This window comes from Chrysemys picta, chromosome 5 (assembly GCF_011386835.1).
Source record: "Chrysemys picta bellii isolate R12L10 chromosome 5, ASM1138683v2, whole genome shotgun sequence".
In the NCBI taxonomy this organism is placed as follows: domain Eukaryota; kingdom Metazoa; phylum Chordata; order Testudines; family Emydidae; genus Chrysemys; species Chrysemys picta.
Genome location: NC_088795.1, coordinates 25,763,071 through 25,791,017, shown reverse-complemented (window position 1 = coordinate 25,791,017; position 27,947 = coordinate 25,763,071). Strand labels below are relative to the sequence as shown.

General features: G+C 43.6%; 2 protein-coding genes across 12 annotated transcripts in view; one reads left to right on the top strand and one right to left on the bottom strand.

Annotated features, from left to right (window-relative positions):
• Positions 1-141: 141 nt before the first annotated feature.
• C5H4orf36 (chromosome 5 C4orf36 homolog) lies at positions 142-25,917 on the bottom strand. Of its 3 annotated transcripts, XM_042856428.2 has the most exons (6): positions 25,827-25,917; positions 23,175-23,241; positions 19,888-20,022; positions 4,822-4,972; positions 2,197-2,351; positions 142-423 (listed from the first exon to the last, which is right to left on the bottom strand). In XM_042856428.2, the coding sequence occupies exons 4-6, from the start codon at positions 4,884-4,886 to the stop codon at positions 290-292; spliced, it is 354 nt and encodes a 117-aa protein (XP_042712362.2). In that variant the 5' UTR covers positions 4,887-4,972; positions 19,888-20,022; positions 23,175-23,241; positions 25,827-25,917; the 3' UTR covers positions 142-289. The 3 variants fall into 3 exon arrangements, with proteins under 3 accessions (XP_042712362.2, XP_005292091.2, XP_065452226.1); XM_005292034.4 differs by lacking the exon at positions 19,888-20,022; XM_065596154.1 differs by lacking the exons at positions 4,822-4,972; positions 19,888-20,022; positions 23,175-23,241; positions 25,827-25,917 and adding an exon at positions 4,154-4,352.
• The window catches only part of AFF1 (ALF transcription elongation factor 1), a 163,827-nt gene continuing 161,663 nt past the window's right edge, over positions 25,784-27,947 (top strand). For 7 of the 9 annotated variants that reach the window (XR_010601250.1, XR_010601248.1, XR_010601249.1 and 4 more), the window contains exon 1: positions 25,784-26,090. The gene's annotated coding sequence lies outside the window, so the exon portion shown is untranslated. The remainder of the gene's footprint in view (positions 26,091-27,947) is intronic. The other 2 variants (XM_065596150.1, XM_065596149.1) reach the window with 2 other exon arrangements.

Sequence of the window (27,947 nt, the reverse complement as noted above, 5' to 3'; positions counted from 1 at the left end):
CATCCAGCTTTCCTGTGTATTACAAACTGAGCTGTATGTGGCAGTTCATCCTTGCTAGGCAGGTAAGTGTTGAGTCACGAGGATTCCTGGAAGTAACGGGCCAATTCTTGAAGTCCTTACTCACAGCAGAATTTTTCTGAAGGTCGGTTTTTGCTGGCGACGATCTGTTACAATGGCGCAAAGTGAGACCACGATTTGCACTGTTGGCACTGACGGGAGTCTAACTGAGTAAGAGACCTGAGTGAGACTGGAGCCAGTGCTTCAAAGATCTCGGCCTAGAATGAGGCCATCAGAAGGGTGGAAGTGGCCTCCTTGCACCAATTCTCTTGCCCTTCAGGTCAGACTCAGTTTGCTGCACAGTCTTGTTTTCAAGGTCAATCTTATTCAATCTTTTGGATTCAAACATCCTTTCAGCCTCTAATGCTATGAAGAGAGAGAGGAAAAAAATGTACTGAAATCTCCTTACGGCACAACTTATATTTAATATAAACCCCAATTTTGGGTTCTCTCAGGTAAAATAGAATGCCACTCCCATTCATGTTGTTGGCTACTTTATCCATTTTGATATTTTTAACGAGCTCTCTTGAGGATTTTCATTACAAGTAGAAGCAATGACTGGTTATTAAAAAGTATGGATATACATGGGGTAGCCATATCCACACAGCTAACACTCCATCTGAGATCAGTTTCAATTTGATATTTTTTTCCATCAGGCATTTTTCTAACACTATTTTTAGAAGATTTAACTAACAAAATTGAGATGGCTCAGATTTGGCCTCCACTCCCCTTAGCTGGTCTGAGCATGAGCTTGGCGCGGCTGTCAATCAAGCCATTTTAATTTAATTAACTTTTTTTAATGTAATCAATGTAATCATTTAAATCTTCGGGGTATTACCCCGTCCCTCTATTTCCCCTCCCTCTGGTGTCTTAGCACTTCGGATAGTGTACTGGCCTGAGACTCAGAAGACCTGAATTCTATTTCTGGCTCTCCCACTGGCCTGCTGGATAACCCTGGGCAAGTCACTCCCCATCCCCGTGCCTCAGTTTCCCCATCTATAAAATGGAGAGAATGCTATTGACCTCCTTTGTAAAGCACTTTGAGATCTACTGATGAAAAGCACTCTATAAAAGCTAGGTGGTATTATTATTTAGTACTTTCCAAACACTAAGTAATCCCCAACCCTGCCCCCGCCCAGCGCAGATAAGTATTATCCTCATTTTACAGATGTAAAGTGACTTGCTCAAGACCGCAAAGGCAGTCAGTGGCAAGGGTCTGAAAGACCATTATTGTTAAGTATCAGAGGGGTAGCCATGTTAGTCTGAATCTGTAAAAAGCAACAGAGGGTCCTGTGGCACCTTTGAGACTAACAGAAGTATTGGGAGCATAAGCTTTCGTGGGTAAGAACCTCACTTCTTCATCTTCATCTGAAGAAGTGAGGTTCTTACCCACGAAAGCTTATGCTCCCAATACTTCTGTTAGTCTCAAAGGTGCCACAGGACCCTCTGTTACCATTATTGTTGAAATTCACCAAACCAAGGAGATTGGAAGGCACTTCAGAAGACAGATAACAATGGTAAATGTAAAACCTTTCAGCCCTGAAAAGTTAATATATATGGAGATATACTTATCTCACAGAACTGGAAGGGACCCTGAAAGGTCATTGAATCCAGCCCCCTGCCTTCACTAGCAGGATGAAATACTGATTTTGACCCAGATCCCAAAGTGGCCCCCTCAAGGATTGAACTCGCAACCCTGGGTTTAGTAGGCCCATGCTCAAACCACTGAGCTATCCCTCCCCGCAAGTTAACTGCTTGACCAAGTGAAAATCAGGATCCTAAACAATTTGCTGTTGAACAGAGGTATAGTGAAGATTTTAAGACATATGCTGACTTTGAGGAGAAAGGGTCACACTGTTCATGAAACAAAATGTATATTATTAAACAACCCTACAATGTTGTGGGGGCAGGGGTAACAGCTGCTAGAACTCACATTTTATCCTCTGTCTTGTGCAGTAGCTTTTTCTTCATGATTTTCTGAGCAGAGTGCAGACTACTTGCCTCCCTTGTTTTAAATTTAAAAGCGGAGCTAAGACCATTACTTGCAATTTAGCTGGTTTTGCCGTTTCAATTCCCACTCAAAATGGCACACTGAATTAAAAAAAAAAAAGGGCAACAAAAGCAGACCAGAAAACTTACTCTGTACTGATGGGATCAGCCTGCTTTCAACAGTGACAGCTGGCCGCAGAGTTAAAACGTGACACCAAGGGATGTCTTCAAGGAGAGGCAGGTTTGTCTGTCCCATTTCCTGGCACAAACGCCTTGTCAGCAAAGCAAGTTCTGCAGCATCTGCCCTGTGACAACAAAAATGTCATGAACGAGTGGCTTGTACAGCAATGAAAACATAAAATCCACAGAGTGTTCAGGTCACCTGTGGAACATTTTCTAGAGCAAGGCTAGCGATTTCAAATGACACCCAAGTTTGTCTATGTAGAGGTGTTATTTTGGCCACCAGAGGGAGCGTCTCTAGTCTTGTATAAAAATAAAAGCATCTTGAAAAAGATTAGAAGAATTAATAAAAATTTGAAAGAAAGGCTTCGAAACTAGTGTGATCAGTCAGTCTGTTCCCTCATTCATGCCATGATTAATAGAAAAACACAATCTGAGAAAGTCAGACATAATTTAGTTCGTATTATTTATGACAGTTAAATAGAATTCCTGACAGTAATTTAGCCCTGTTTTGTTCCTTTATTGAACAGTGAGAAGATGAAAAATTTCCCTCCAAAGCCACCCTTTTTTTGGCCCCTGCTAGCAGGGACCTATTAAAATATATGATGGCAGATGATACCAGTATGCGTCGGTTTGTTCCTAAACACAAAAAGAAAAGTACAGCCCATTTTTGTCACTGGGGACCCCCACATTCAGCCTAAGTTTCCATCAGATACAGAAGGCAGGATCCAGGGGGTTGGAGCCATTCATGTGCAGAACAGCTCACCTATAGGGGGGGCTCTTTACTTGTTCCCACATTGTAGGGCAGGGGTAGGCAACCTATGGCACGCGTGCCGACGGCGGCACATGAGCTGATTTTCAGTGGCACTCACACTGCCCGGGTCCTGGCCACCAGTCCGGGGGGCTCTGCATTTTAATTTAATTTTAAATGAAGCTTCTTAAACATTTTAAAAACTTTATTTACTTTACATACAACAATAGTTTAGTTATATATTATAGACGTATAGAAAGAGGCCTTCTAAAAACGTTAAAATGTATTACTGGCACGTGAAACCTTAAATTAGAGTGAATAAATGAAGACTCGGCACACCACTTCTGAAAGGTTGCCGACCCCTGTTGTAGGGCTTAGGGGGACAGGTATGTCTGTCTATTTTATAAGGTCTTCATTATTGTAGTGTCTGAGTGCCCCACAATTTTTTAATATACCTATTCTCACAACATCCCATGAGGAGGAAATATTATTATCCCCATTTTGCAGTTTGGGGATGTGGGTCCCAGAGTAACTTGCCCAGGTCCGCACAGGAAGTCTGTAGGTGAGCAGAAAACAAACCTGCATCCTCCTGAGTCACAGGCTAGTAGCCTAACCACTGGACCATCCTTCCTTTAAGGTCAGGAGTAAGTTGGGGAAAGTGTACTCATCCACACACCAATCCACCAGCTTCTGAGCAGAGGCAGGGAAGTGGCTACAGCAGCTTCCATCCTTATCCCATTTCAGGCTGCTGGAAGAGGAGCAGGTGAGGGAGGCTCACTCCAGCCATTGCTTAGGATTTTGCTGCAGGGCCAGTTAGGAGAAGATTGACGTCTTAATACATGCAAATAATTTGTTAGCAAGAGAAATGATGAAAACATGTAAAAGGCAAAAGCATCTAAATGGTGTGATTAGTCCCATTTCTTCCCTTGTTCAAAAGACGCTCTCTAAAATTAACTCTGAGTAACAGGGGAGCAACCCTAAAAACAAGGGCTAATAATGAAACTTTAAGGTTGAGAACTCAGGCACTCAGGTCAGGAAATGCAAGATTGAAATTCAAAGCTCAGCCTTAACTCTGCTCTCTTGTGTTTACATTTATGCCTCTTATTTTATGTTATTATACATTTTTCTATCAATCAATACAAAATATATAAGCTGGAATTTCTTATATCCCCTTACCTGCAGTAAGTTAAAATCCAGTACATACTTTCTTCCCACTTGGCTTGAATTTTAAGTCCAAAAGAATGTACATGGTGCACATGGCTGTGTATGTGTGAGCTAAGGAAGCCAGTATCCATTCAGCACCTGGTTCTGTGGACAGAGGACTCTATTTCCCAGTGCCAGCAATCTGGCACTTTTCACAAGCACTTAATCCACTTTTAAAAGGCTGAAGAACTGTTAAGAGGCAGAATAGTCTAGTGGGCAGGACACTATACTGGGTGTCAGGTAACCTAAGTTCTAGTCTTAGCTCTATCAGGGCTACACTCCGATACAAAACTCATGACACTGAATCTTGCAGCTGGCTCAGACTGCGGGTTTAAAAATAGCAGTGTAGACATTCGAGCCTGTGCTCTGAGACCCTCCCCCAGCTGTGGCCATGCCACGGGCCTTTTATTGCAGTGTAGACATAGCCTGTGTGACCATGAGCAAGGCATTTCCCTTCCCTGTGCCTCAGATCCCCTCCCACCCTTTGTCTATTTAGACTGTAAACTCTTTGGAGCAGGGACTGTCTGGCCCCCATCTCTTAATTAATATTAACAATATAATAATAAACAGACTATAGTTGTATAAAAACTAGTGACCACTGTTGTGTGTATTGACTGTGGGATGTAGTAACCAGCACTTACACTTTATAACAGCTTGCTTGTAAGACCGATTTTACTGTCCTCTTTCTGTGAAAATCATATTCCATGGTAGATCAGGTTTCAGTGGATGCAGTTCACTTACACAGACATGTCAGAAACAGACGCACACTATCCTCTTTTGCTCCCTGTTCACCTGTAACATAAGAGATTGTTAGCCATGAAACTCCATTCCACCTGGGCATTTACTTGCAGTGCATTAAGTGGAAGAATTAAATGTAAACAAATGGAAAACCTGCTCCAGGAATTAACAGAGTTGTATTTGTCAGTCTTGCCTGCAGTTTTTGGATTATTTGATTCTGAAGAGATCAAAAAGAGTAGAATGAACAAAGTCTCCAACCCCTGTTTCAATTTTACTCTTACCATTTCTATGCACATAAAGGAAAACCTGCCATTTGGCCCTGATCCAAAGCCAACTGAAGTCAATGGGAGTCCATTCCATTGAATCATAGAATCATAGAATATCAGGGTTGGAAGGGAACTCAGGAGGTCATCTAGTCCAACCCCCTGCTCAAAGCAGGACCAATCCCCAACTAAATCATCCCAGCCAGGGATTTGTCAAGCCGGGCCTTAAAAACCTCCAAGGAAAGGAGATTCTACCACCTCCCTAGGTAACCCATTCCAGTGCTTCACCACCCTCCCAGTGAAAAAGTTTTTCCTAATATCCAACCTAAACCTCCCCCACTGCAACTTGAGACCATTACTCCTTGTTCTGTCATGTGGTACCACTGAGAACAGTCTAGATCCATCCTCTTTGGAACCCCCTTTCAGGTAGCTGAAAGCAGCTATCCAATCCCCCCTCATTCTTCTCTTCTGCAAACTAAACAATCCCAGTTCCCTCAGCCTCTCTTCATAAGTCATGTGCTCCAGCACCCTAATAATTTTTGTTGACCTCCACGGGACTCTTTCCAATTTTTCCACGTCCTTCTTGTAGGGTGGGGCCCAAAACTGGACACAGTACTGCAGATGAGGCCTCACCAATGCTGAATAGAGGGGAATGATCACGTCCCTCGATCTGCGGGCAATGCCCCTACTTATACAGCCCAAAATGCCGTTAGCCTTCTTGGCAACAAGGGCACAATGTTGACTCATATCCAGCTTCTCATTCACTGTAACCCCTAGGTCCTTTTCTGCAGAACTGCTGCCTAGTCATTCGGTCCCTAGTCTGTAGCAGTGCTTGGGATTCTTCCTTCCTAAGTGCACGACTCTGCACTTGTCCTTGTTGAACCTCATCAAATTTCTTTTGGCCCAATCCTCTAATTTGTCTAGGTTCCTCTGTATCCTATCCCTACCCTCCAGCATATCTACCACTCCTCCCAGTTTAGTGTCATCTGCAAACTTGCTGAGGGTGCAGGCCATGCCATCCTCCAGATCATTAATGAAGATATTGAACAAAACCAGCCCCAGGACTGACCTTTGGGGCACTCCACTTGATACCGGCTGCCAACTAGACATGGAGCCATTGATCACTACCCATTGAGCCCGGCAATCTAGCCAGCTTTCTATCCACCTTATAGTCCATTCATCCAGCCCATACTTCTTTAACTTGCCGGCAAGAATACTGTGGGAGACCGTATCAAAAGCTTTGCTAAAGTCAAGAAATAACACATCCACTGCTTTCCCCTCATCCACAGAGCCAGTTATCTCATCATAGAAGGCAATTAGGTTAGTCAGGCATGACTTGCCCTTGGTGAATCCATGCTGACTGTTCCTGTTCACTTTCCTCTCCTCTAAGTGCTTCAGAATTGATTCCTTGAGGACCTGCTCCATGATTTTTCCAGGGACTGAGGTGAGGCTGACTGGCCTGTAGTTCCCTGGATCCTTCTTCTTCCCTTTTTTAAAGATGGGGACTACATTAGCCTTTTTCCAGTCATCCAGGACCTCCCCCGATCACCATGAGTTTTCAAAGATAATGGCCAATGGCTCTGCAATCACATCCGCCAACTCCTTTAGCACCCTCAGATGCAGTGCATCCGGCCCCACGGACTTGATGATTGGCTTCAATGAGCTTTGGATCAGGCCCTTTCAATCTAGATGACTTATTTTACATTAAAGAAAACAAAAGAACAAGTATAAACCATTCCATTGAGAGCAACTGGAGAGTGTTTCTGTTGCTATAGGAATCTCTACCTTGACTTGACTCACTGCCCTGCCCTCTTGCAGGTCAGCAGAGCTGGTCGAAAAATAAAAACAAAAATAATAAATGTCATGAAATATTTTTAAACGTTCATTGATTTCATTTTGCAGGGCTTGAAATTGACCTATTTTTCATTTTTTTAAATTACCTCCCCATGTTGATAATATCAAAAGTGTTTCCACCAACCCAACCCCCTCTTAGTCTCAGTCCTGAGTCTCACTCCTACAAAATGACCCACAAGAATTATTTAAATTAACTTTTGATTTGACCGTATTAAGGGCTAATGGGAGTAATAATAAATGGAGTACAAATTATGGAGTAAACTTGCAGCTGAAGCTTGGGGATGCAAGAAATCTGTAGATCACAAAGCCACTGACCTGCTCATTTCAACACCCCACAGCCTTCCTGTGAGGATTTTTAGAGAAGATGTCAATAGTTAATAAAAATAAGGCTGCATGGCCCTGCTGCAACTGCATTTGAACTTCCCACTGAATAAACTGCTAATGCAGCTAATGGATCCCTCTTCAGTATGACACCACCAGCTACCTGTTTTGTCTCTTTGCAATGAATTTTTGTGTTTGTTGCTTACTCACACACTAATCCACAAATAGAGCACCACAAAGGCAGTGTTGTTCCTGATCCTGGAGCCTCCTTTGGTTTACTTTAGAGGATGCATTTCACTCCAAGCCTTAGGGAAATGTAAGGCAACCACATGCCAGCACACACACGGATCCCTGACATCTCTTTTGCTGATGTAATAATGGGCTTTGTGGAGCGTCACCAGGCAACACTTTCATTGATAGACAGAGAGAGGCAGTCAGTGACTGAGACCAGCTTGAATGGCTGTGTCTAGGACCTCCCCATGCTGCAACCAGAAGGGAGGGAGAGAATGGGAGCAGCCTCCCTGTGGTCAAGCTCTCGAAGCTTTGGAGAATAAGTGTCAAGTAAATTCATAGTGTTCTTGGGTTTTCTTTGCTAATGCTTTTCTTGTCCCTGCTTGTGACTCAGGAACACAGACTATCCCTTGTACACTTAAAAAGGTCAATTAGTTTTAAAACGGAATAGCCCAGAACAGAGCGTATATATTAAATACCACAGGCAAAATTTTCAAAACCAACCAGCATAAATCCAATGTTTGCATGCAAACAAGCATTAGAAGTAGTTTTGCCTGTACAGGTGCAACTGATCCCAAGAGGGGAGAAGTGCCAGAGATTCTATGAAGGCCACTAGGGATTTTGCAATTGCTATTGATTTTATGTAGCAGGTGCGCATATACTATGGTGATGGGTGGCTGTATAAAATCTTTAGTTTAGATAGATATAGGTAGGATAAGGATTTGCAAACACATGGTTTTATGGTCAACTTTGGAACTCTCATATTTAGTTTCTCGTTTAGTTACTACAGTTGCTAAACTGGCTACTTGTCAAGCTTTGAGGCTTCCACACTGTGGCACTGTCTAACTAAAATATAATGGTGCAGATCATTGTTGCTACTACTGTTGTATAATTGCAATGGATCTTATACAAAGTGTGACACATGGCCAGAAAGTGTTAAGCAGCTTGCAGGCTAAATAACCCAAAGGCAACCTTTAGAGACATGTTAGAAAGTATCTGAATGGATATGCTAGAACTTTGAAGTGCAAACCTGTGTTGTTAGAGAATTAGAGGTGATACTAATTGTGTGTGTTTACTTATATCTTAGATGCTGGCCATGTAAACAGACAGTTCCTGTCTGTCACTATAGCTATTGATTCAGAGATCAAAAGGGAATATTAACATTTAGATGAATTTTGGGTGCAATAATGTCATTGTCTATATGTCTCTTTAAAGTTTGTGATAAACTGCCTAATGGATAAATTATCTTATATTAATCCATATAGCTAATTACCAATGAGGTTTAAGAAAGAGAAGGTTACATCAAAAGCCTATTGTTCACCCAGGATTGTATGTCAAGTGGCTGCTAGAAACTGTATAAAAGACCTTGGTTCCTGATCCTGTCATCTCAGACCTGCTTGATGCTTCATGCAGGCAAAGCTTAAGTCGTAAGGCCCAGTTCTAAGCTTGAATATGAAAATTGGTCTATAACCCATGGATAAATTATGAAAGAACTTTTCGCAACTACAGAGCTCACCATCTCTGCTCTGAATCTGAATCTCAAGAATTGTACTCATGTCTGTATGTATACTGATCTTTTAACCAATTCTCTTTTCTTAAATTTTCAATAAATTTTAGTTTAATTAATAAGAATTGGCTGTAAATGTGTATTTGGATAAGATCTGGAATATCCATTGACCTGGGAGGTAATGTGTCTGATCCTTTGGGATTGGTAGAACTTTTTTATATGATGAATAAGATTTCCAGTAATCCTCATCATATTTGACTTGGGTGTCTGGGTGGAGGCCTGAGGCTGGGTTACTTTATGGGAACTGTGTTGTTGGCTTCTGGGTAACCAGTGAGGTATTATAGAAGCTGTTTTGTGCTGGCTTGCTAAATCTAAGTATTGGAATATCCACCAGCTTTGGGGATTGTTGGCCTCATTCTTTGCAGTTCACCCTAATTGAGTGACCTCAGTGGGCTCCCCTGGGACCCCAGTGACACATACTCACTGCAAACTTTGTGATGCCAAGAGCTGCACTGTCAGTTTGTCAGGCGCTAAAAGGATGTATCTACTGTGTCTGGAAATCCCATAGAAATGTACAGCACCATATAAGTGTTGCAATTTCAAACTGGGTGTGGTCATGCCAACAGGCAAATGGGCAAACCAAATGGACATTGAAGAGCACAAAATGGCCATTTGTGTATGTGTGATTCCCTCATTTGCATACTCAGCTATACAAATGCATCATTATTAAATATTTGTATTGTGGTAGTGCTTAAAGACCATCAAATCAGGGAGCGGGTTTGTGCTAAGCACTGTATACAAACACACAGTAAGGGACACTATTTTCCCTGAAGAGTTTACAGGCTAATGCTACGTCTACATTCGGAGCTAGGGGTGTGATTCCCAGCTCACGGAGACATACTCGCGCTAGCTGGCATTCAGTAAGCACGCTAAAAACAGAAGTGTAGCCATGGTAGCAAGGCTAGTAGTGAGCCAGAGCATTGGCTAGCTGCACCAAGTACAAACTCTCCTGGACTCTGTTGATACATAATCCGGGCAGCTAGCAAGTGCCACCGCTGCCCGTGCTACAGCTGCCACACGCCTATATTTAGTGCACCAGCTTGATGAAAGGTAGCATGAGTATGGCTAATCAAGCTGGGAATCACAGCCTCAGCTCCAATTGCAGATGAAGCCTAACTTGGGTGTGTCCTGTAGGTGCTGATTTTAAAAAACACAGCCCAAATTATCTCATGAGAACTCCAGAAGGACTTAACATAACTGAGAAAACAGACAACGCAATGGCAATTCAAGTAAGCACAGACAAGTATAAAGCAGTTTTACATACACCAGGAGTGTAGTGAAATATAATATTTGAACCCCCGAATGGGTTGTTAGACCAGTGCTAATTCTCAGGAGGGACTATGAAGACATTTACCACAGCAGCACTGGAAAATGTGAATGGCATGCCAGCTAAAGAAAATATTTCTCCGACACTCACTCTTTTCTCAGAGCCAGACACCTCACTGTCTCTGTTCCAGTGGTAATTCAAAACATTCAGCTCAGTGCTAGAATTTAGCTCAATGCCTAATTTACAGATTTAAAACAAAGAACATACAATGTTTCTTTTGGCATTTCACTACAAAGGATACCGATGGGAATCAACTCTAATTACATTCAGTTCAGTTGCCAGAGCGCTTGCAAATAGAATTCTTGTCTTGAGGGCCAAGTACTGCCCTCAGTCTCTCCATGTGCAGAGCCTCCTAGTGCCATACAGCTCTGGAAATGCTTTGTTCCCAGAGATCAATCCTTGATGAAAGCAGAGCGTGTGATGAAATCTGCCTGGCAGAAGCCTCTCTCAAAATAAAATGAGTTTACCAAAGGTCATGCACATGATGGTATTTTCATTGTTAGTGCAGGAAAGTAAGCAGCAAACACAAGCACTACTTCCACCCAGTGGTACTTTGGATTACAGCACTTTACACTAACAGAAAAAGACTTGGGGACTATCTAAACACAAAAAATGTACAATGTTAACTATCCCGGGATAATTAAAATGGTATAATCCTGCTGTGTGACTGCAGTTATATCAGTATAAAGGTGCCTTATACAGGAATAGCTTATTCCCATAGGGATTCACTCCAGATACTTCAAGTAGCCCATAAGGCAGTGGTGGGCAACCTGTGGCACGTCAGGGTAATCCGCTGGTGAGACGCGAGACAGTTTGTTTACATTGACCGTCCGCAGGCAGGGCCGGCCGCAGCTCCCATTCTGCAGGAAAATTCAAGGGAAGATGAAGTAGTGTGCAACAGGAGTTACAAAATAAAGCAACTGAATACAGGAAATAAGAAATTGTACACTAGTCTCTAACAGAAAAGATAGGAAGCGTGACAGTTCATATGGGCAAAGTTCAAGAGAAGAAAAACAGAATATTTTATCAGTTGATTTAAATGGCAAAAACTTTCCATTACATCAAAGATTTTCATCTCTGTGGGATTCCATTTTTGGCCAAAAAGGAAACCAGGAAGCCATTTTTCTCCTGCAGTCTTATTAATCACGAAACAAACCAAAACAATATTCCAACAAAGCTATTGAAGTGGTATGAGGTTTAAGATTAGGCAAAAATATGATTAAAAGGTTTATTACTGTCATTGAATATTATGGTAATAATGGCACATATACATTTTATAGTAAATTTATAAAGGGCCTCCTTTTTGTGTATACAAATTTTGTGTCATGAAGTTACCACACTTTGGGACATTTATGTGAGTAAATTGTGCAGTTAGTGAGCAATTAGGCAAATTGCATATGCAGATGTGGTCACAAAAAGAAGGCCCTATAAATGTTTTTCACTATTACAGCAGAGTAAATAATTTCCTTGATGAATTCAGCATCTTTTTCTGCTCATGGAATGTCTGAGCGGATTGTGAGCTCCTCATATTTCTTCATTATTCATATCTACCCAGTGGGGTTTTTTTAAGTTGTAGGAGCTGACTGTGAACAGTTCACTGAGAAAGTATTCAGTACTCTCTATTCAAAATCTGAAGTGTTTTGATTAGCTGTGATTGGTCGCCTGGGATTGTTTCTATTCCATAATCAGCAGGAGGGTTTGCAGAATTTAGGCCATTAGGATTTTAAATCTTTCAAGGAGATGCAGCAGTGTATGTAGGGAGAGGTAAGAAGAAAACTGGATCAATGAATTTTAGATTGTATAAAAAGCTTTTTATACAGTCTAAGAGCCTGCCCATGTGCTCTTAGAAAAGTTAGATATGTTGGCTGGCTGCAGAATTTAACAATTTTTTTCTTATATAATTCACAAAGTAATTGCATATTTGGCCCTCGTTGCACAGGAAATGGTCAGATTCTTCTCTGGCTCATTCAATTGTCTGTGTTCCCAGGCTCTAGAGAGGGATTTGTGTCCGCCAGAGTCCCTTCACATATAAAATATACCAAGCACGTTGCATTTATCAGCATGTGATTTTCTGTCATCACCACAGCCTTGGGCACAGAATAATTGCATGTATGGCCCTAGGTGCAGTCAGATTCCTTGAGTGGCTTATTTAATTGCCTCTGGGCTAGGGTTATTATGGAAACTCTTTCCTTATATTGTATTAAGTTATATTGGACACCGTTTTAAATCAGCATTTTCAAAAGTGATTATTGATGGTGTGTGCCTGACCTTAAATAAATCCCTTGTCCCTGATGTCCAGCCTTAAGCTTTCATGACTTTGATTGAAGATGAAGGAAGTGGCAGATCTCTCTAACTTGTACCACAATTTCTCGGAGTGGAACTCCCATAAGCTTGGGGGGTGCCAGCACCGTTTTGTGGTTCTTTTCTCACTGGAGGCCCAAGATGAATGCTCATTGGCTACCGTTACAACCCCCCAAAGAGCTGCACTGAGTCTGACCCTGACAGAGTTTTGTGGTCACTTTTGCTTTCTGGAGTACATCCAAAACTGAGAAATGATTGTGGCACTCTGCCTTTCAAAGCTCAGACATAGGTATGTGGTGGCAGCACACCTCTCATTAGTGTTTTGTCTGAGGATTATTTCCCCTCATTTGCTGAAGCAGCTCAGTTCTGTTTTGGGAAGCCTGTCCATGCATCGGGGGAAAATGACTCAGAGGAAACTGAGGTATCTGATCTGAGACTAATCAAGAAGAAGAAGAAATACTGTTCACCTGCCTGTCCTCTCACTTAGTATATCAGGGTTGGAAGGGACCTCGGGAGGTCATCTAGTCCAACTCCCTGCTCAAAGCAGGACCAATTCCCAACTAAATCATCCCAGCCAGGGCTTTGTCAAGCCTGACCTTAAAAACCTCTAAGGAAGGAGATTCCACCACATACACCAGTGTAAATAAGCAGTGATTCCAGTGAAATTAAGACAACATTCCCACAACCAAATATAAAATTTGGAGCAATGTTTAGTGAGATGATGATGCAGTGATCTCATTCTGAATACAGTATTACCTTCTATGGACTTGATACTGCACCCTTTCAACTAATTGGGCCAGAGCCTCCGGTAGTCTAAATTGATATAATCTAAATTGATGTTATTTAAACTGCACTAATTTACACCAGCTAAGGATCTGACCTGATGGGTGCAGAAGTGAGATCTGTTTTGGCAGCTTCTGATATTAAAAAAAGAGCTTGAATTTCCCACTGGCTTGAGTAATGCAAATTTTGTAAATGTTTGCTTCTTTGCTGAGTCACCAGCAGTCTTGGTTTCCCTAAAACAGTCCTGGCTTTATACCAAAAAAGAGTCCTGGCCAATGTCCTGAGATGAGAGAGAGATGTTTTGCCTGCCAGAAATGTTTTTTGTTATTTTATTCTTTATATTTTTTATGCATCCTATGGGTGGGTAAGGTCCTTAGCAGGTTGATTGTTCAAGCAAGAGAACAACAGCTATGGTAGGGAATTTGGTTGCAGGGCACCATCTCTGCTCAGGACCCTGACCTTTTAGGGGGTTGTTATTGCATGAAATGCACTGCAATAATAGGGGAGTGGAAGGATGGATACATTTGTGAGGGGGTGGGACTTTGCAGAATGGGCAGGGAGCACACGGGGTTATTGCAGGATAGGGACAAACAGGGGGACCCTAAGGAAGGCAGGAAACCGCACACCCCTGCACCTCCAAAGACAGAGACCAACAAAAGATAAGTCTCCAGATGCCTCTGCAAGAGAGAGAGGAGGGCGATGTGCCAATCCCCCATCCCTCAATGAACAGAGAATGTAGGAGAATCCTTCTGAAGATGCCCAGAAAGGGGATAGGACGGACTGCTCTGCCAGCGGGGAGGGGCAATTTCTGGTTGCTGGGCCTCTCCCTAAGAAGACAACTGCCAGTAAGTGGGCGTGGGGAGGTTGTTTGGGAAGGGATAGGGTCTCCATGGGTTGTGACTACTTAGTTAACACTCAGATTCAGGCTTTATGAGTCAAGGGATTGATATTAAAAACCCTGGCATTCTGTAGGATGCAATGCAACTCTCCAGCTGGCCCCAAAGCTCCAACTTCTCAGACTGGTCACATTTTCCTTTTAAATCTGGTCACTATGACCTCTCCCTGAGAACTATTCAGTACCAACATCAGCAAACTTGTATGTTTAGTTAACACTTAGGAGACTGCAGGACACATATTTTGTAAACATACACATGTATCTATTCATCCATCCTGCTAAGCCTTCATTTGGTGGACAGCCTGGAAAATGACAGCATACCTGTCTTTTGGGACTTTCCCTCTAGCATTGACCCAAAGAAAAAGTTTGCAGCACTTCTGGTGTGGATCTTTGTGAGCATGGCATAAAGGCAAGGGGGTATTGAACTCTGGTGAACCTCTGGCTGCAGTTTCAGGTGTTCTGGAATTCTTGTTTTTCTTTTTCTTCTCTTCGGGGGAGACAAGTGCTGTTTCAGCTTTTACAACAAGTAGTTACTCCTGCATCCTATGATCAGGATACCATTAATAATGTCTCTGCCAACAGTTACAACACCATAAAAATACATGCAAATTGTGTGTAAGGTTATTTTTATGGATTTAAAATAAAAAAGGCTCAAGTATGTCAAAATAATTGCAAGCAGTAAAGGTGAGGTTCCAGAAGGAATGACTGCTGATTGAGCTTTAAAAATAAGTCTCCTCAAGGACTAGCAGAGCCATCTAATTCATTTTTTTTATGAGTGCTCACCAGTGCCTAGTTTTCAAACTATAATTCTGGATTTCTATAGCACACTGTGCAGCCTCTGCAGGTGCAAATTCTTTGCCATGTGAGCAATATTTTTTGGTATGGAAGGTCCAAATATAACAGAGGGTTAGATGGGCCTCACTCTTGTTAACAAGGATATGTCTCCACTACAGAAGCTGCCCTGTTTGACTTTGAATATTAACTGAGCACCCCTTTTCTCTCAAACTCGTATTGTGGACTGTTGGCCTACTGGCACGGACAAGGTCAGCTGGGTTAAATATCTGCTGTAGCAAAGGGTGCATCAGCGCGTAAACCAACCCCTTATTAATGGGTAGGGTGACCAGACGTCCCGATTTTATCGGGACTGTCCTGATATTTGCTTGTTTGTCCCGCGTTTGAACATCGGTCGGGACACTGGACAAACAAGCAATTTTGCCCGCCGCACCGGCTCATAGGCGGAGCCTGGAAGGGCTCTCGCCCCCCCCCGGCCCCAACTAAACCCCCTTCTTCCCCCATTGGATCCCTCCCCAAATCCCCACCCTGGCCCTGCCCCCAGCCCCACCACCTCACTGCCCCATTGGATCCCTCCCCAAATCCCCGCCTCTTCCCCAAACAGGCGGCATTCCTCTTCCCTCCCAGGCTTGCACACGGGCCATGGCCGGGGCAGGAGCGCAGCGTGGAGGCTGCTCCAGCCCTGCAGCCCCCAGGGCAGCGTGGTGGGTCCAGGGGCAGCGCAGAGCGGGCAGGGCCCAGGCGGGGGGCAGAGACACGCATGGGAAGGACACGCTCCTGCCGGGAGGGGCCGGGCCTGGCTCCCTGGTTCGCCCCCTGCCCGGGTGGGTCCCCGAGCTTCCCGCGGCCGGCGAGGGGCTGCCCGGGCGAGTGTCCCAGGCAGGGCGGAGCGGAGCAGCCTCTGCTGCGGAGCCGGTGCGACGGAGCCCGGGAGTGGCTGGGCTGGGAGCTGCAGGAGGGGCCTGGAGCGCGGCTCGGCTGCACAGCTCGGCACCTAGGCTGGGCCCGGGACCAAGGGGATGGGGGAGCTGGGGGTGTATCAGGGGTCGGAGCCAAGAGTTGGGTGGAGATGGGGAGGAGGGCGCTTTTTTTTTTGCTCCGCCCCCATGTCCCGATATTTCATCTTTGTCATCTGGTCACCCTATTAATGGGGGTCAGGAAAAAGCTTTCTCTGGGGGAAGATTACTCCAGGGTTTCTTGGACCTTCCTCTGAAGCAGCTGGTACTGACCAATGTTGGAGACAGAACTAGACAGACCACTGGCCTGAGCTGATATGACAATTCTTGTGTGCTAGGCACAGCCTATGATCACCAGTCTGCAGACACATCAGAGACCAATGATAATATTTCCCTGGTAGAGCAGTGGGAATTAAAAGACACAGCAGTTCATCAGAATCTGGAGGACAGCCATCCTTTCTCACTCCCTTCCCCAACTGTAACTGAGATTTTAAATTTGGGGCCAAAATTTATATATTTAATATGAGTTTGGTCAAAGTAAAATCTTTTTGTAATAAGTATGTGCCCCCAGTAGTCCCTTAGCACTCTGTATGTGAGTCTGAAACTTAAACAGGAGGAAACCGATATTTAATAATGTTGTACAAAAATACCTTTGGGTGCAAGTGGACAAAAAAAATAGCTATGATTTGTCTTTAGTTTCCCAAGTCCCCAAGAAACTATTGGGCACAAATTATGGTTAATAAATTATTAGTTTATTTTCTAGCAATTTAATGCAAGCAGTTTACAAGCTCTGTGATATACTCCTACCTGTTTAATAGCTGCCAATACAATAGTTCCCATGTTGCTAGGAAACGAGTTCTGCTAAAGAAATATTTTTCTCCTGAGAGACTACAAGGACAAAAGAAAACTCAGACAGAATGGCGTACCAGTTTAATTACTGATATGTCCTCTGTCTGGGGACTATATCCTGCATGATGAGGATGGAAAGGTGGGATGGATTTGATGAACAAATACTGCTTATTATTTGCATTACATTAGCAGCTAGAGACCCTAGCCAAAATCATTGGCCCACAGCTCTGAGTTCGGTGGGTAGCGATCGATCTATCGGGGATCGATATATTGTGTCTTGTCTAGAAGCGATGTATCGATCCCCGAACGCGCTCCCGTCGACTCCGGAACTCCACCAGGGCGAGCGGCGGTAGCGGAGTCGACGGGGGAGCCGCGGCCGTCGATCCCGCGCCATGAGGACGGGAGGTAAGTCAAAATAAGATACATCGACTTCAGCTATGCTATTCCCATAGCTGAAGTTGTGTATCTTACATCGACCCCCCTGCCCCCCAGTGTAGACCAGGCCTGACCTCAGGTGTTTACATTCTAAATAGGTGAGACAGACAAAGCGTGGCAGAAAGAGTTAGAACATACAAGCAGAAGATTGGAATTGAGGCACAAAGAGAGAGAATGACTTGTCCAAAGACACACAACGTCTGTGTGAAAGCTAGGAACAAAACCCAGATCTTCTGAGTCCCAGTCCAGTTCTTTAACACAAGACCATCCTTTCTCAATAGCAGCAATAGATCTTTTCCACTTCTAAGTACTATTTATAATGCCCTTTTCTGTGAAGTGCCATGCCTAACTGCCCCGTTTAACTGGTGGTAAAAGGCTATCAACCATAAAGGAACAGTAGGTTCAGCATAAGGATTAATTCCAGAGTTTCCAGCTGAGTTATGAGATAGATAGGAGAGGGATTTGTTGGTTGTCAGTGTCTCTCCAGCACAGGGAATATTGCTTTCCTAAGTGGTGCTGCTTCTTTGCTGGAAAGGAGGGATGAAATTCCTCACGGGGAAAGACACCTGAGTAGCTTTGCTCAGCAGAGCATGCACACATTATTCAATTATACAATTCTGCACTTGAAACTGGCAGGAATAATACTGCCATCTGTATCTCTTGAAACTGGCACTGTGTAAAGAAAACTATAAAAACAGAAGATAAGATGGGAAATGGAAGAAAAATAGCAACACAATATAACCTCGTATGCCCTCAAAATTTTGTAGCATACATCCAGCCAAAGAGACATTAATGTAGTCTTTGAACAGATAGGCACTAAATAATGCTTGAACAGGATATCATCAATGAAATTGTTGATAAACTAATTGAAAGAACTTGTAGGTCAGACTAGAAAAGCAGAGACCACAAGAAGCAGGCTAGGAAACCGCCTCTTGGTGTCATGATGTGGCGGTGCCTCAATTTCTCCTCTGGTCAGTAGTCTTCCTCTCTCATTGGCTGGCCCTCCAGTTAAACCAAAACTCCATCCCTTCAAGGGTAACAAAAGTCCACATAAAAATCTACCTCAAGGCCAAGTCTTTCCCAGTCCTCACCATGTTTACAGCAGGGCTCTCTCTGGGGGTCTATATTCAGCTACCACTTCATTTATTGTTTGCATCCTATCTTCCCACATGGTGTGTAACCACACCAAAAAAGAGACACTTATCCTGCCGTGTACATGAGCAATCAAGAACTGAACCACAGAGAACATGAACAGGAAAGTGATGTAGGCTGGAATGTACAGCAGACAGAATGAACAGATGTGAACTCCGTTAAAAGTCCCTATAAAGGAACCTGGGCATTTTCTGGTGTTTTTCCCTCCCATGTGTTTATTTAAAAAAACAAAAAAACCCACACATTTAATACAAGACTTAAGTTGGGAATTAAAGGTGGCTTGCAAAATATTGAGTTGGTACCATTTTTTTGCTTCTCTATGTTTATAAAGACAGCCTGAAAGGGTTTTTTTTGGTTTGTTTGGGTTTTTTTTACGTAGAACTATCTGGAGTGTCAAGTCTGTTCTTCCCTGGTTTTGCTGGAGGACTTCTTGGGGGTTTCATGAGATGCATATTGTGAGCTCTCCCCTTACCTGAAGTGAGAGGGGTGTTATAGTAATAACAAACATATTATTTCTGCCAAGTGTTAATCAGGCATTTGAATTAACACACTTGAGCAAAAATAAACAGAATGTAGTTTTACATAGTCTGAGTAAAAATCCCTTCCCCACTCAGTTATTCAGCTTTAACTCTCTTCTCTCTTTTGTTGTCATAATTTCAATATATTCAAGCTCAAGTATTTGAAAATCATGAGCCAGCTCCCACCCGCTCAAAATCATAAGACTGCCTTGAAAATCATGAGATTAAAGAAATAATAAATCTTGAGTTCTTTTTATTGGTCTTCTGGTGTCAGAGGGTTTGGGGTTCACATTTTTTAATCTTTTCTTCATAGCCTTCATAGGGCTGGAAACTTATTTAGAAAGCAAGCTGAGTTTATCAGAGACTAACCTTATTATTCCAGTAGTCTGAGCGCTAGGAAAAACTCCAACTATCATGATACGCATGATAAAATTGAGCATTTGTAACTGTCAATTAGCCTCCCAGGCAGGGCTAGATTAAAGCATTTTGGGGTTGTAGGCATGCCACAATACAGGGCCTCTGGTGGCTCCACACCAGCTTCATAGCTCCAGCCCTACTTGGGTTGACAGCGGCAACCCGACTTTCCTGCCCAGAGAGGCAGTGACTTGAGGCTTCCTCCTCCTTGCCAAAAGTGGCAACAGGGCTTCCTTCCCCTCGTGAGCATCAGTGGCAGTAGCCTGGATCCCTTTTCCCCTAGGGACAGCAGTGGGATCCCCAGTACTCACCCCAATAGCGAATGTATCTGCTGAGGTGGACATCGGGCCTGCTGCCCTCTCCTCCCACCACACACAGAGTCCTTGGCTGGTGGAGATGGCAGACTCCTCATCTCCCCTGAACATTGTGTCTTGCAGTTTACACGCCTGTGAGGAGCATAAGGCAGTTTAGAGCTATTGTTTTAGGTGTCTGCAGACTTGGGCAGACATCATTGCATGGATTACACTCGGGTCACGCTTTCAAATATTTTTCCACAGCCAAGATGGCTAGCAATTTTTTGTTTTTAACGGGAGAAATGACATTTTGATGTCATCACATGAGTCCAAAAGCTGGGACCCTGAGCACTGGCTTATAATGCCTTATGCCATAATCAGGCCCTATTTCTGATTTTTAAAGTTATATCAAGTAAGCAAAACCCACCCCTTTTGTTTTTTAAATTATAACACTTCAAGCCTTTTTAATGATGTATAAAAGGCACAACCCTATTTTTTCTCCTGCTGAAGGTGACATTGAAGAACTGGGCAGGGTTTTGTGGGGGGCCACATGACCAAAGGTGGCTTTCTCCTATCATGAAGTTGTTTTATGAAAACAATTAAGAACTGGCTTGTCCTGTACTGAAAATTGAGAGGTTTTACAAAAGGCCCTGTGAGATAAAAGAAAAAGTGTGGAAACTGAATCTGTGCAGATGCAGGGATAGACCTGAGCAGATCCATTTTCAGGATGTGGCACACAGGGGTGGGTGTGTACGTGTGTGTGTGTACGTGCACAGACATCTCAATTGATCGTGCCAGTATATTTTTTTGTTTGTTTGTTTTTTCAAGGAGGTATGCAATACAAAAACAAAACATATTCCAAAATAAAAATATTTTCATTCACTTTTGGATACAGTGATCTGAAATAATGGGAAATTTTTACAGCTGTCATGCAGCTATATTATTTTTGTGTGGTGATAAAATAAAATCATGTCTGCCTTACCTTTGATAACTTTACATAATATTTTCCCCATTTGTGTGCATGAACTTCCAGATTAATTTGCAAGTGTTTATTTACATGATACTTGGATGCTTAAGTCTCTAGTGTAGTATTTGTAGCTCTAATTTATAAATGCACACCTTATTCCTGAAGCTAGGTAATAACTCACTGAAATATTGCCTCTTTCTTATAGCCTATGTAGCTACATAATAAAGGGACATATTACTAGCAATTAAAGAGCACACTTGTCACTAGTGTGTATGCTGCTGAAAAGCCAAGTATCTAAACAGAGAGTCTGATCACAAAACTATCGGATCTGGGAGATGGCCCTTTTACAGCTTCCTAATTCTGATCCCTATTAAGCAATGCATTTAAGCATGTCCAACTGACTTCAATTGACTTAAAATTAAGCACAAGTTGAGGGAAAACAAATCCCAGATCTCTGCATAAATCTGGTGAAAATGACTATTCCTCAAGGTTCAGCTTGTAAGGGCAAAAACAGTCTCTTGAAATTCAGGCTAAATAGTCTTAAACTTCCCAGAAATGTTATTGCAAGCCTGACATTACTACCTTAAAACACCTTACAACACACAACAAGTGTTCTTTCACATAAATAATTCAAGACATAATATTCTGGAGTCTGTAATAAGACATACTACATTCTACTTTTAACACTGAGTGTCCTACAGGCTGCTATTGGATTCTTCAGAAATTCAGTATTCATCCAGTATTTTTTCTGAATTCAAGGTAGTTTTCTTTTGTTACAAGAAGGTATCCACATCTTCATATATACAAATCCACATTGACACAGTTGCTTCATTGGTGACTGGCTGTTTTCTGCTATAAACCAGCTGGAGAGAGACTGGAAGCTCTGTCATGTAGCTCTTAGACTATTTTCTGGCCGTGACTAACTCCAAGTTTTTATCTTACCCTATTCCCAGCTCTCTCTTTACATTTGCAACATGTTCTCAACACTGTTGATTAAAATGTATTTCTTATGAACATAGGGTTTATAATGCTCTTTCAGAGGCAGACAAGTAACACCGTCTCACCTAGACACACTCACTGTCTCTTTGGAAAACACAAGCTTAATATTCTTTTCACCAAGGTTAGTTTATTCTGGGTTTGTGATAAGATTACGGAAGATGTCCCTGAGCACCAGGTGGCCTCCTCTCACATTTCTGCAAATACACTTTAATCACCCCCATCCCTTTGCCAGGTATGACCAGAGAAAAGCCGCCTTCTTCAAGTTGCATGACTGAAGCCAAATTAACCCTTAATTCCCAGTGTGATCAGTTGTTCCTACAAATACATTATGAAACCTTTCAAACATTCTTATTTTATGAAATTATTCCACATTGAACTTGGTCCTGCTCCTAGCAAAGCCAGTAGCTAAACTCCCAATGATTTCAACAACACCAGGAATGAGGCTTGTGTTAGGCCCCTATAATTCATGTACTAATTGCACCCCTACAGGACAATAAATCAGTCTCCACATCTCCCTCTTCACATTTTGGGGAAACGTATTGCCAAATCAGTTAAGTTCTTTAGCCACAATACAAAAAACAGACCTTAACATAAAAATTGAAGCTGTGTGTTATTTTAACTGTCATTAACTGTAGTGTCTCATCTCCTTTGTTTCTAGTCTTCTTTCCTTTCCTGTGTGTTTTTTGTGTTCCTCACTTCAGGCCTTCTCCGGCAAAGAGCGAAGCATTCCTAACTCAACATTTAAGTTAATCCACCCCTCAGTGTACCTGTGTGGCATGCAGGCGGCGGTTTCCTTGGAGAATTGACAATAGCAAACTACTTGGAGTTTTTGCTTCTTTTTGTGATGACTGGAATCCCTCCGTGTGCTTCCACTGTGTTAAGTTATTCCTTGGGGAGACATTCAGCCTCATCCTTTTGTGGAGGATTGGTGGAGATGCACAATGCATCCTCCTCAACCTATGGACAGGCCATGGGGCTACAATAAGGGTCTGACCCAAAGCCCACAAAGATCAATAGGAATCTATCTATTGACTTCAATGTGTTTTGGATCAGGCCCTATAGGCATCCTGAGTTCCCTAAATTTTTTGGGTGGCAGGATGTATTTATGCAGCATAGCCCCTTCCACAGTCCCCAGTTCTGTGCCAGCCTATTTCAGGCCCTCCTGGAACTCCTCTTTATGGTATGCTGGGGTTCAGAGGCATCGCTTTGCAGAAGGGCAATCACAGAGGGGCAATGTGAGATTCAAGTAGTGCTGAGGGCCTTGCATGGGTCCTCCGTACCTGTGTGAGTTTCAACCTATGGATTTAACAGGTGGATTTAATTAATAATTCATACTCACATAATGTAAAATTATTCATCATACATGACACTGTCGACAGCATCACAGATGTGCTGAGTCTTGCTACCTAAGGAGAAAGATTTGAAATCCAATTTACAGGACTGTAAATGTACATAAAGAGATGCATCCATCACCCCATCTTTTGCATAGCATGGTAAGGATGAAGGCGGTGGAACCTCAAAGCTATTTAGCGTGGAGAGCAGAATTAAAGCATCATAAGCTCTCGCCATCTGATCCCCTGGAAGTCCCTTCCCCAGGAGATAACTGTGTGTGTCTGGCTGTAAGGATGGCATAACATGAAAGCAAAGTTAGAGCCAAAATACCTTTGAGGATCTGGGGCATTGTGCTGAGAGACAATACAATGATGTGTAAAATATCATCACATGGCATCTGAAGCATTTTTGTAGCATGAATTATTTTCCAGGGCTGTGTTGCAAAGTGATGGTTTTATGGGTGACAAAGTGATTTTGGAGCCTACTTAAATGTTCAGCAAATTTCAATGTAATATTAGAATGAGGCTGGAAATACTGAAATAGGTATCAACAGAACTATTCAGATTTCACATTTTGCCCCAAGGATTTCACAGAGGTATATATATGAATCTAACAGACCCACAATGAGCAATACATCTGTATTTTCATATTGAGAACATGGAAACATTTTCCACATCCAATTGAGTTTGACCCATTTTCCTAAAAATGATCATGCAAAATATGTGAAACAAACAGGGAGTGGGGGAAAACACATTAATGTAAAATATCTTTGTATGTCATTATGAATATTTTACACTATTGTAGTGGCAATCTGCCAGTCTAATATGAAACTATTTTATATTATGGACATTGAAAATTATGTCAGTGATACTGTCTCTAAAAGAAAAACAGCGAAAGGGAGCTAAAACTCTTTCATTCCAGCTTTGAATAGATTCATAGATTCCAAGGCCAGAAGGGACCATTGTGATAGTCTGACCTCCTGTAAAACACATGCCATAGAAATCCCCCAAAACAATTCTTTTGAACTAGAGTATATCTGTAGAAGGGGGCGGAATATAATCCTGATTCAAAAATTGCCAGTGATGGAGAATCTACCACAAACCCTTGGTAGATTGTTCCAATGGTTAATTACTGTCACTGTTAAAAATTTACACCTTATTTCCAGTTTGAATTTGTCTAGCTTCAACTTCCAGTCATTGAATCTTGTTATAACTTTCTCTGCTAGGTTGAAGAGCCCATGATCAAATATTTGTTCCTGGTATAAGTACTTGTAGACTGTGTTCAAGTTATCCCTAAACCTTCTCTTTGTTAAAATAAATAGATTGAGCTTCTCGGGTCTATCACTATAAGGCATGTTTTCCAATAGTCATTCTCGTGGCTCTTCTTTGAATTATCAACATCCTTTTTGAATTGTGGGCACCAGAATCGGACATAACATTCCAACTGTGGTGGCACCAGGGCCCAATACAGAGGTAATACTCACTCTACTCCTACTCGAGATTCCCCTGCTCATGCATCTAAGGGTTGAATTAGCCCTTTTGGCTAGTGTCTCCTGAACAGATGAGCTTTACCCTTACTGTAGAGAGTTCCACTGTGCCAGAAGCATGATATTGTCAACCACAGTCTTCCTCCTGGAGTAAGCTCTCTGGGGCAGGGACCATCTTTTTGTTCTGTGTTTATGCAGTGCCTAGCACAATGGGGCCCAGATCCATAACTGGGGCTCCGAGGCACTCCTGCAATCCGAATAATAATATGCTGAGGCCAGATGACTGAGTGCACTTCAAGCAGTAGCACTAGAACATTTTTATTAGTGGGGGTGCTGAAAGCCAGCCAGACCCCTTACCAGGGCTTTGGAAGGGAGCCTGGAGCTGGAGTGCAGACCAGTAGGATTTATGCCTGGAGCTGGAGCAATTCAAAATTTTGTTTGCTCCAAATCCCTGCTTACCACCACCACCACCCTCAGCTGAGGACTGGAGCAAAGCCCCAGGATGGGGGGCCAGCAGCACCCCACAGCACCGCTAGTTTCCATGCCTATGACTTCAGGATGAGGCTCGAGACCCACCAGTAACGGGGCATGCCAGTCACAGTGGTGGCAACAACTCTTGAGCTGACTCAGGGAAGGGTGAGGAACGGACCCTGGGCTTAGATGGATTCTGATCCATCCCCAGCAACCATGTGTCCCCAAGGCTGGGTCACAGCACCCTCGTAGTCTGGGCCATGTAACCTCTTCCCCCCGCCAAGGACTAAGCACCCCCCCCCCCACACACACACACACCCTACTGGCTGGGCCGGGCCATGCCCCAGTGCCCCCATGGGCTGGACCATGCAGCGCCCGGAGAACCCCCCCATTTAACTGTGCCTCGCTCTCAGGGGCCTGCCCTGCAGCAGGGGCTGGGGACGCAGCTCCCCCCAGCCTGGCAAAGGAGCCGGGAGCCGCCCCTCTGCAAGGATCGCAGGGCTGGGCAGCTCCAGCCGCTGCTCAGGTCGCTGCAGCCGCTGCCCGCTCGGCCCTTCGGGCGTTCCCGGACACGCTCGGCGGGCACAGGCTGGCTGGAAGGAGGATTCCAGCGAGCGCGCGCGCGCGCACTCGGCTCAAGGGAGCGTGTCCCCAGGGGAGGAGGCGTGGCTTGGGCTCTCCCCACCGCCCCCTCCTATCTACCTTGTGGCGCGCGCGCGCGCGCCTCCCTGAGCGTTCCAGCGCCCGGCCGCCTCCCTGCTGCCCGACGTGCGCGCAGGCTGCAGCTGCAGCAGCTGGAGGCAGGGGCGGGGGGAGCAATCGGGCTCTGTGCTGCTGCAACAGGTCAGGGAGGAGCGGAGCAGAGCAGCATCCTCGTTCTCCCCTCCCCCTGCAAGGAAGGGAGTGCTCAGAAGAAGACCCTGCCCCAGCCCTTCCCCCGAGGGAGCTCGCATCGATTTGGCAGAGGTGAGAGACCTTGGGTCCGTAGGATGGATGTTGGAGAGAGAGAGCCCCCTAGAGCTCCCCTGCCCCCCGCCCTGAAGGCAGTGAGGGGGTGTTTGCAGCAGTGCCCGGGGAGAGAAGGAAGCGGGCAGTTACCAGGGGAGGTTGTTGGGAAACTTTTCTCCCTTGTTTCCTGCGTTGGGTTTTCCAGCCTTCAGGGCTAGGCGCTCATACTTTCCCATGGCCAGGGGGGCTTTGCTTTATAAACAAATGCAGCAAGAGCGTGAGTGTGAAAGCACAGCTGCCAGTCGCTGTATTTAATGATCTTGTGACTTTAAAAAAAAAATTGTCCGGAGTAAGGGGGAGGGGCTGAACTCCTGATGGGGATATGAGAAGGGTCTGTTGACATTGACTGCAAAATTTCATTGTCTCAATTAGCTTTGCACAGGACATATCACTTCCACTTGTGTAAAATGTATTCCTTCTTAAAGTCGGCTTAACAGCCACCAAGTATTGAGTTTTGCAGTTCAACAATACAGGGTTATAAAAATCTGTATAATTTCAGCTCTTGCCTTCTGGGTGGTGAGTCATTTTCCAGCAATTGTGTCTCTTTTTTTTTTTCTTTCTTCAAGCTGTGATTTTCTCCCCTCTTTTGTGTTTCCACATAAAACGCAGCATTGACCTAAGTATCTACTATTTTGCTCAAAAGTCATCTGTATTTAGTATGGTTTTTGAGACTTGTTCATAGGAAAATGATATGCTATACATATCCACTCTAATCGTTTTAATGATATAATTATTATTGGTGTTTATTATTTTATTTGAACTGACAGGTTATATTGTTGTTGGTTTATAATGGAAACATTATGAGGAAACATTATAACGAAAACATGAACTATAGGTAAACAAAAATTCAACACTGAGCAATTCTGAAACCTGAGGATATGTTTGTCCACCAGAGGTCACCCTTTTAACCCAAGGGGCAAGCTTCTAGCTCTACTGAGGCATGTTCTTCCCTCCAGGCCTGCAAACTGCTCCACTCTGAGTAACTATGTAAGCAGTCCCACTGAGATACTCATCCATTTAAATGTCTGCAGGGTTGGGGCCTAAAGCCATCTCTACCCTACCATTTATGTCGGCGAAGTTTATGTCACTCAGGGGTGTGAAAAAAACACCCCTGAGCGATATAATTTTGTAGGCGTAAGTGTTTGTGTGCACAGCAGTATGTCAGCGGGAGAGCTTCTCCTCCTGACATAGCTACCGCTGCTCATTGAGGTGATTTTATTATGTCACAGGGAGACCTCTCTCCCGTCAGTATGGAGTTGCTACACGAGTCATCTTACAGTGGTGCTGCTGCATTGGTACAGCTGTGTCACTGTAAGCTCGCCAGTGTAGACATGGCCTCAATAGTTAACCCCTAAAGCATCCATCTCCCTTTAACATAATGCAATGGCTCACATTTTAAATGATTAAAAAAAAAAATTAAAACAAACCAGGAAGAGGACTATGCATGTGAACTGCTCTAATCCTGTGGCTCTTCAAAGCAATGGATGACCTCATTTTATTTAAATAGCATTACTAATAAAGGATCAAATTCTGTTCTTGAATAACAATAGGTTAAGCTGAAAAGAGCTCCAGTCTTAAATTTCAAAAAGTAATAGAAGCTTCTATAACAAGCAAGCTCTATATATCCTTTAGGGCTAACCCAGGCTAAATGCTGGGGATCTTTTGCTTATGCTTAGTAGTCTTTGTTCCTTACAGTCAAAGCAGCATAAAGATACAGTTCCTCCTTGCTATTCTCTCTTCCCCCCCGCCCCCTGCTGTGAGCTAAAAACTCAGCTGATGGGAGGAATTAACTTGCAAGACTCTTCTTCATGGGGT

Coding starts and splice junctions, on each gene's coding strand:
- C5H4orf36 (XM_065596154.1), bottom strand. CDS start 4,272: ATGGATACTGGCTTCCTTAGCTCACACATACACAGCCATGTGCACCAT. Junction 2,352..4,153: donor TGGATTTTAACTTACTGCAG/GTAAGGGGATAT, acceptor TTGTTGTCACAG/GGCAGATGCTGCAGAACTTG. Junction 424..2,196: donor GCTGATCCCATCAGTACAGA/GTAAGTTTTCTG, acceptor CTCTCTTCATAG/CATTAGAGGCTGAAAGGATG.